The sequence below is a fragment of the Aptenodytes forsteri genome, unplaced genomic scaffold, assembly GCF_000699145.1.
Source record: "Aptenodytes forsteri isolate BGI_AS27 unplaced genomic scaffold, ASM69914v1 Scaffold16, whole genome shotgun sequence".
NCBI classification, from domain to species: Eukaryota; Metazoa; Chordata; class Aves; order Sphenisciformes; family Spheniscidae; genus Aptenodytes; species Aptenodytes forsteri.
The window spans coordinates 2,709,318-2,716,928 of record NW_008794753.1 but is presented as its reverse complement, the minus strand read 5'-3'; the positions used below and the strand labels follow the sequence as shown (position 1 = coordinate 2,716,928).

The 7,611-nt window shown below is 41.3% G+C and overlaps 1 protein-coding gene across 4 annotated transcripts; it reads right to left on the bottom strand.

Annotated features, from left to right (window-relative positions):
- Positions 1-1,337: 1,337 nt before the first annotated feature.
- On the bottom strand, positions 1,338-7,533 carry TMEM52 (transmembrane protein 52). Of its 4 annotated transcripts, none has more exons than XM_009274148.2 (4): positions 7,186-7,533; positions 6,312-6,356; positions 4,137-4,306; positions 1,338-3,448 (listed from the first exon to the last, which is right to left on the bottom strand). In XM_009274148.2, exons 2-4 carry the CDS (start codon positions 6,341-6,343, stop codon positions 3,129-3,131), a joined length of 522 nt encoding a protein of 173 aa, XP_009272423.1. In that variant the 5' UTR covers positions 6,344-6,356; positions 7,186-7,533; the 3' UTR covers positions 1,338-3,128. The 4 variants fall into 4 exon arrangements, with proteins under 4 accessions (XP_009272423.1, XP_009272425.1, XP_009272424.1 ...); XM_009274150.2 differs by having other exon boundaries at positions 6,321-6,356; XM_009274149.2 differs by having other exon boundaries at positions 7,285-7,533.
- Positions 7,534-7,611: the final 78 nt, after the last annotated feature.

The window sequence follows — 7,611 nt, the reverse complement described above, 5'->3', positions numbered from 1 at the left end:
TGAACAGTTGTGGGGGTAATCTGCCTCCTCAAAGACAGAGGGCCAGGGACAGCTTTGATTATCAGCTTTGTGTGAGGAGTCAGATGATTTTGATAAAGGGCTGAGAGACATCACTATTGAAAACATTGTGAGGAGCAAACTGAGCTGCTTTTGATGTGCAAAGAAAATTCTGTGCTCCCACAGGCTGATTACGTCAGTAGTTTATATTAACAAATAGTTTATGTTTGAATTAATAAACCATGTTACAAGGCAAGAGCTTGGGCAAAACACAAGACTTTTCTGTAGGTGTTAGAAAGAAAACACCGAATTATGCCCTTCTTCCTAGGAAGTCAGGGAAATAACTAAGTGCTTTATTCTCTATGCTGTGTCAAACAACACTTGCTTCCTACATACACACACTGAAACTTAGTTCCTGCAGTGTTACTCCCTCTTTGCCTACTCTGTACTTTCATAAGAAGAGGCAAGTCCAGTTGTTTTCTTTTAGTCTGGATAATGACTTGTGGAAGTATGCAATTAAGCAACAGGTTACTGCAGGGCAATTCTAACTAGGCTAGATTGGCAAAAGAGGTGCTCCAGAGTGAGACAGGCTTTTCTATTAATCCAGGTGGTAACGGAATCAGATCTGATTTGTAAGCACTCCATGGGCATTTAGGGTTTTGATTGGGGTCTTGCAGTTAGAACTATCATCCCCCATAACCAAATGGAAACAGATCTTGCAGTTTGGTATATCGTCTGTCAGGTACTGCTGACAACTCACAAGACAGAAGCGTTGTGCAAGCAAAAGCATGAAGGGAAGGGAAGGGAAGTCAAACTGTTGTGATTATTCCCCTGCCATCCTCAAGCAAGCTCAGTCGTTGCACTGCAGGATAATCTCTGAATAACTGAGCAAAACTGAGCCTTAGAAGCGCCCTCGCCTCTTTTTGCAACACCACAAGCTCGTCTATTACAAAGCTGTTCCCAGTGGTGATATAATGCAATACACTAAAAAGGGAAGGACTGCCCTCTTGTGTCAGTCACTATTTTTTAATTTGCCTGGTTTTATATTCCTGTTTCTATTAGTGAGTGAGCTGTCAGCCATTTCCCTCTGACAGAGATTTCTTCTTTGGAAAGGCATAGGATTTGCTTCTGAGTACTATCCTGATGGAAAAGTTCAATAAATAAAAATACATCTGCTGTATTTGTGACTTGGAGACACCCAGGACTGAGCATATATTGCTCTTCCAGCTAGAGACATCCAAATAGCTACACTGGGTTATGCCTAGTCTCCATCTTGACACAGAAAAAGAAGGCAGAGGAGAGAATAAAACAGGAGAAGTATAATTAAGAAGGACAGCTAAGAGACAGAAGAGAAGCAGATTTATTAAACCAATCTTTCCCTGCAACCCTCATAGTAAGCTATGTGCAAGTTAAATATAGAACCAACACTACTCTATGGAGCCGGACTCATGAACAGCTCACACACCATGAACGTGTAGCAGAGATTCTAGTCTCAGTCATGTTGGCTGGCAGAGAGATCTTAATTTTTAAATAATTTGTGCTCATTTCCAGGATAGTTCTTGCAGTAATGGCTGTAGGAGAAGAGTCTTCTAAAAGCTGTGCAAGATTTTGTGCCCACCACTTCTACTGCTTATTAATGACAGACAAATAAATATTTGCAGAAGTTAGCCCCTTTTCACAGCTACCAAAGCAACTTCAGTGAAAATGAAGACCATCAGTCATATTCTTGTTAGTAGAAGGTCAGTCAACATTAACTCTGACCTAGCACTCCACACTTTATGTTACATTCGTTAACAGCACCTAGTGCTCATGCTTTCATTCCTGCTCTTATCCCGTAGATAATCCCATAGCAATGAACAATCCTGTAGATTGCTCCTGTTCTTAAAGGTAGCCAAATTAGCACCTCGCTAAAGTGGATTCAAAGAAAATCACTACTCAGGAGTGGACAAAATTCATACTATTTGGAATATGGGAGGGGCAAGAAAGGGAAAGAGCTGTCATTTAAAAAAAGGCCTCTCATAGCCCATATTTTTGTTTGGGCTGAGACAGCTGTAATCAACTCCAAGCTCCCAGTTTTAAAATGATGCATAGCAGTAATTTCTTTGGACTATTGTCCAGCCTGTACTATGTTATTTTGTATTTATAATTTATTCTAGATGGCATAGCTAGAGCATGCTTTGTTTTATCCTGCACATTACTGAGCTCATCTATGTACTAAACTGGCAAAAGCTACCAGGAATCTTTGATTTTTTTCTTTTCTGTACTGACTGAGACCCTGACGCCTGACCAGATAACAAAGTATAAAGACATCTTTGAAATATTTGATGAATATTTGAAACACATTAGTAATACTTAACCATGTATGCACGTGTCTCTTTGAGACTAATATGTACTTTAACTGGCAAAAATTAGTAGCAAAAGGATCCCACCCACAAGCCAGCTCATCTTGAAAATAGAAGTTTAAAGATTTAAAAAAACTCAAAAACAATCCCTTCAGGTCTCATGACCAACAACAACAACAAAAAGTATCTTTTCTTATCTCTCTCATTCCTCGTCTCTAGTTGTGAAACATAACATAATGCATTTCCCTCCACACACTTTCCTGTCCTCGTTTGCCATCTTCCTGCAGTTTAAGGAACATGTGCCATTATGTAGCAGTTTGCGCTCCAGCAATTTGCTGAACAGTTAACGTTCTCAACAGAAGAGAAACTACAGAGGCTATTCAGTGTGACTTGCTAGGATTCCCCTTTCAACTCCAGTTTGGGAAGCTTCTGTTTGTACTGTTCTGACTCTTCATGTGTGTTCCCAAGACGGCAAAATTCCCCTGGCCTTTTTTATTGCCATATGCTGGACACAAGGAATATATTTTTTTTAATCAGATGAACAAGCATTCATGTCCCACTTCTGCAGGCATTTTTAAACTGCTGCCCTTTTACTTCATTTCATATCCTTGAAGAAGCTTTACCAGGAGATTACAGCAGTCACAGAAAACATTTCTTCTAACCGACAGATCATTACAAGGGTGTGAGAGGAAACATCTTTCTATCATAACCTGCTTATAAAACCAAACTCTTCATGTCTTCTTTAACTCTTACAGTCCTTCCCTTCCTCTACTCCCCATCTGAAATAAGTCAGAGCTGCGGCTGTTCTTGCGTTGCATCTTCTGAATTTTCTGAATTTGCCTGTGTTGCTGGATCTCTGTTGATTGTATCAGGTGAATACTGGATGGGACTCAGCCCACCTGGTGTCACCTGTCCAGGGATGTCATTGAGTTTCTGGCTTATCTGTGCTACTTCAATGTGTTGTTTACCCATTTGGACAGCTTCATCATAAGAAGGTGGCAACTCCATTGCATAGAGACTGTAAGCTGGAGGGGACACAGTGTTCTTATCCATATCCACAAATATCGAATTAATAGGAGCACTTAGAGGGTACTGCAACGAGCTATAGGCTGTGAAGAAAAGGAATAAAAAAAAAAATTAAACACTTGCATGGAACATTGATATATAAAGGGCTAATCCTGCTTTTCTCCAAGAAATTATGGTCTCATTTTTGTGGTGTCAGAACATATGCATTATATAGTAAAAGCTATCAGTATATAATTACCCGTGATGGAATCTATACATTCTCCAAAAGAAAGCAGTCAGATGAGAAAATGTCTCTGCATATCACCATCCAGTAACTATTGTGAAATACCTGACATAGTACACATATGTTGTAACAGAGGTAGCTTCAGTTGGGTTCGTGCATGAACAGCTGTGAACAATTCCTCACATTAGACAGAACCTTGTCTGGAATAGTTGGACAGTGAGGCGGGCAGAAAAGTTAAAAAAATAAGGGAATGGCGATAAGAACAGATGTGGGAGATGACACGTAAGAGGTTAACCCACCACGGACCTCTATTACTTTAACCTCTATAGTGTTAAATCCTACTTGTCTTCTGCACTCACTCACTATGTTGCCCTGATGACCTTCCTTTATCTCTCTTGCCCACCCTACGGGGCTGAAAGTTGTTCTGGGAGTACATCAGAAAGTCCCCGTTATTGCAAGGGCTAGACACAGAATTCTAGGAACACGTTCAAGCAAACTTGAACTGTAGCAAAGCACTGTTGAATAGTTGACTCCCAGAGGATACTTACAGGTCACTGTGCTATGGGCAGTGCTGTCACCGTCAATAGCAATAACTGTCAAATCATAAGGGTGCCTAGAGAAGGTCTCAACGGGAGGCCTCTTCTTCCGGCAGCAGAATTTGATGCAGCTTGCTGTGATCCCACAGAGCAGGAGCAGGAATACACCCAGCAAGATTAACCTGAGAGAAGGAGGGAGAATACCATAATTTCATTGCTTATGTTTTACTTCTTCCAGAGCTGAACATAATTTCAATCTAAATGGGTGAAGACAGGCCAAACTTCCTAGGTTTAGTTCTGAATGGGTGCTAGGTCCTGAACTAGAAAGTTGGACCACAAACTCCTAATCACAAGTTGAAGTACTACTGACCGTCAGTACAATCCCTTCTGGCTCACAGATGCCATAATGTTAATTATCTTTGGTTGTATTTTCAGCTTTTATGCAGTGAGAATGGCTCCACTTTCAACAGTAAGAGTGGGTTATGTACTTGGAGGGAAATACAAGTACAAACTTTCACAAATCTAGGACCTATATTTATAAATAAGCACAGAAATTATGTTTTGTAGTATGTCTTGAAAACGCAATTCTATCTCTAGCTATTGTTTAACAAAGTTTATTGTTTAACAATTCATAGTGTACCTAGGTCGACATGCTAGTGTTTCAGGTTCTACTCTCAGTTGAAACTCTACCTCGCCGCCCCCCAATTTCTCAAATGAATCCACTCCTGTCATGAGGTAGGTGAGCAGTAAGACATGTCATGAGAAGATGAGGTAGTAAGAAATGCTTGAAAGTCCTGTAAAGAAGTAGGTCCAAGGACAAAGTTGAAGTACCTTCATAGTGGCTTGACAGGAATTACTGTGTGACAGATCATGCTCCTGAATTTCTCGTTAGGATTCTATTCCATCCTAAATATTATAAAAATGGCCTCAGTAGCACTCTATTCTTTTTTCCAAGCCGAAGGTAGTACTTGCCCATAAGAATCATGATTCCAAAATAAACATTTATTTAATAACTGTTTTATTTAGTTTTAACAAGAGTATATTTCTGTTAGTATGAGAGTCAGATACACACAAAGACTACACTCAGTACAAAGGTTGGATTTGAGGGCCTCAAACTTCCACAAATTTTATGCATTTTCTTGCAAATTATTGTTTTAGAAAAATGCTTTCAGGCAACTTAAAACCATGTGTGAGAAGAACATGCTGCCCTGCTGGAACTTTGCAATGAAACATTCCCCCAGTGCGAGGAGTATTACCTCATCGCTGGCCAATCAGTATTTCCTGACACTGCACGAGCTGCATGCTAGTGTGTTCTGTGAAATCATCATGCCTTAATATGCTGCTGCCCTCTGATGAAGGCAGAAATCGCCTAGGTAAAGGCATCTCAGCAGTATAAATCTCAGCACTAGCTCATTAGCTTTCATGATGTCAACGCTGCCTAATGACAGAAGCCTTCTTAAAATATTTTATGTAACTATGGATTTTTAAACGGTTCTATGTATCAGCACATTCTAAGAAAGCAAAGAATATCAACCAAAATTAGTCCAGACTGAATGACAGCTAAAAGTAACCAGCTCACTCTGCGTGCTACCATCAAAGTTAACATATTGACAGAATGCAAACTATAAAAATAATGTTAGGATACCTATAATGCATGTGTTAGGCAAAATACGAATCCACTTGTGACAAGAGCTTACCCTTTTATTTATCACTATTTTCCCCCTTTCAGTCATTCAAACAGCCAGTAAACATGGTTGTAATCAGCTTGAGTTCAGAACGAAAACGCAACACTGTAAGCTAACGATCTCTTGTCCCATAAAAGGGAGAGAACTGAGGACTCTGCATTAGGCAGCGCAGTGCCGAGCCCCAACAAGTCCATGCGGTGTAGCTGCCACTGTGTTCAGCCAAGCTGTCTATTTAGGAAGAACAAACACGCCCTACAGTTAGACTGCAGTGTACTCAGAAAGGAAAGATGACATATCACTAGATGAATGCTGTACCCTGCCTGACACCTTATCTCCCCTGCAGTCTCATCTGTAATATATTCCACTGGTAGCTTCCATAAAACCGAGGAGAAACCCTTTCCTCCATCCTGTCCGAGAAGAGTGTTTCCATTACCTTACTACAATTACTGTTCATAATAACTTTCAAATTATTCTGGGTTAGTAAGATTAATAATAAACTTACCAGACATACCACAGATTTGTCCAATTAGACATGTTCTGAGGACATCTGTGAAGGAAGGTAGATGATTCACTGATTTAAATATCTACAGTCAAACAGTGTATGACAGGGAATAAATTTCACACAATTTCTGAGGTGAAAAAGGGAAAGCAATCGGTAAGAGTATGGAGCAAAAACCCTTTAGATTTAGTTTCAGAGGACTGTTCTTCATAGTTGTAAAATTACTCCAGCTGAGAACACGCAAATAATCCCACTGTAAAAATTGGCTTCTGAGTCAATAAATGGTTTTACAAAGTGGTACTTTACTGTTGCTTAGGAGAGAGAACTACACGTGCTGGATTCTCGAGAAACGTATCAAAGAGTTATTTAAAGTTAACTGAGATGAGGTACCTAATACCATAGGTCTGTCTGAAAATGCCAGCCTAAGACAACTGCCTGCTTCCCCCAGTTATTTTTAAATTACTTTTTCATAGCTCCAATACAACCAGAAATGTGTTTTTCAGATCTACTTAGAGAACAAAAAAAGGAGAACTGCTTCTATTACGTTTCAGGAGTGCAGCTGCAGTATTGTACGTAGTGAATTGCACGCAATGGATTTCATGTAATAGAACAATGCTTTTGGCCACAGAAGAGAATCTGCAAACTGACTTTTCAGAAGATGACACTTCAGAGTCATTTTGAAAGAGAGGATCATTCACCTTAGTCTACAGAGCAAAGCCAGCCAAGTCAAATTTGTAAGTTGGTAATGACCTTAGAGATAAAAAAAGTAGCAGTAACGGATGGCCGTCAGTAAGTCACCATTCTGGTGTGATAATGTCACTCGATCACGATGGGAGCAGGTTTGCTAACAGATATTTGAACATTTTTGACTACTCACTGATCAGAGTTCTTGCAGTTATTCTCGGAAGAACAGAGCGATGCCTAGGAAAGGGAAAAAAAAAAGAATCAGACAAGCAGGTGGCCGAAAGGGAAGCACCTCGTCTATCTGATGCATCTGCTTAGCGGAGTCCAGCGGCGTGAGTTTCCGTGACCGCCACGGGTGCGGGCCACAGCCGCCGAGCTGCTGTAGCAAGTTCCAGATGTCCACCTTGAAGCAGGGTGAGCGCAACAGCAGGAGTTTCTTCAAGGACAAGCGCCCAGAGCGCCCGAGCCTCTGAAAGGGGACGCCCGAGCCTTTGGGGAGCCCGAGGTCTGCGCTCCGTGCTTGGGGCCGCCTCCGCCGGAGGCGGCCTCCGCTCCGAAGGGCCGGGCCCGGCCGGCGGCGAGGAGGGGCAGAGCCGAGCCGCCGGGCCCCGCCTCATCA

Excerpts from the sequence above, each read along its gene's own strand:
- TMEM52 (XM_009274148.2), bottom strand. The coding sequence starts at position 6,343 with ATGTCTAATTGGACAAATCTGTGGTATGTCTG. Across the intron at positions 4,307-6,311 it reads ACAAATCTGTGGTATGTCTG|GTTAATCTTGCTGGGTGTAT; the intron begins GTAAGTTTATTA and ends TCCTTCTCTCAG. Across the intron at positions 3,449-4,136 it reads TGCCCATAGCACAGTGACCT|CCTATAGCTCGTTGCAGTAC; the intron begins GTAAGTATCCTC and ends TTTTCTTCACAG.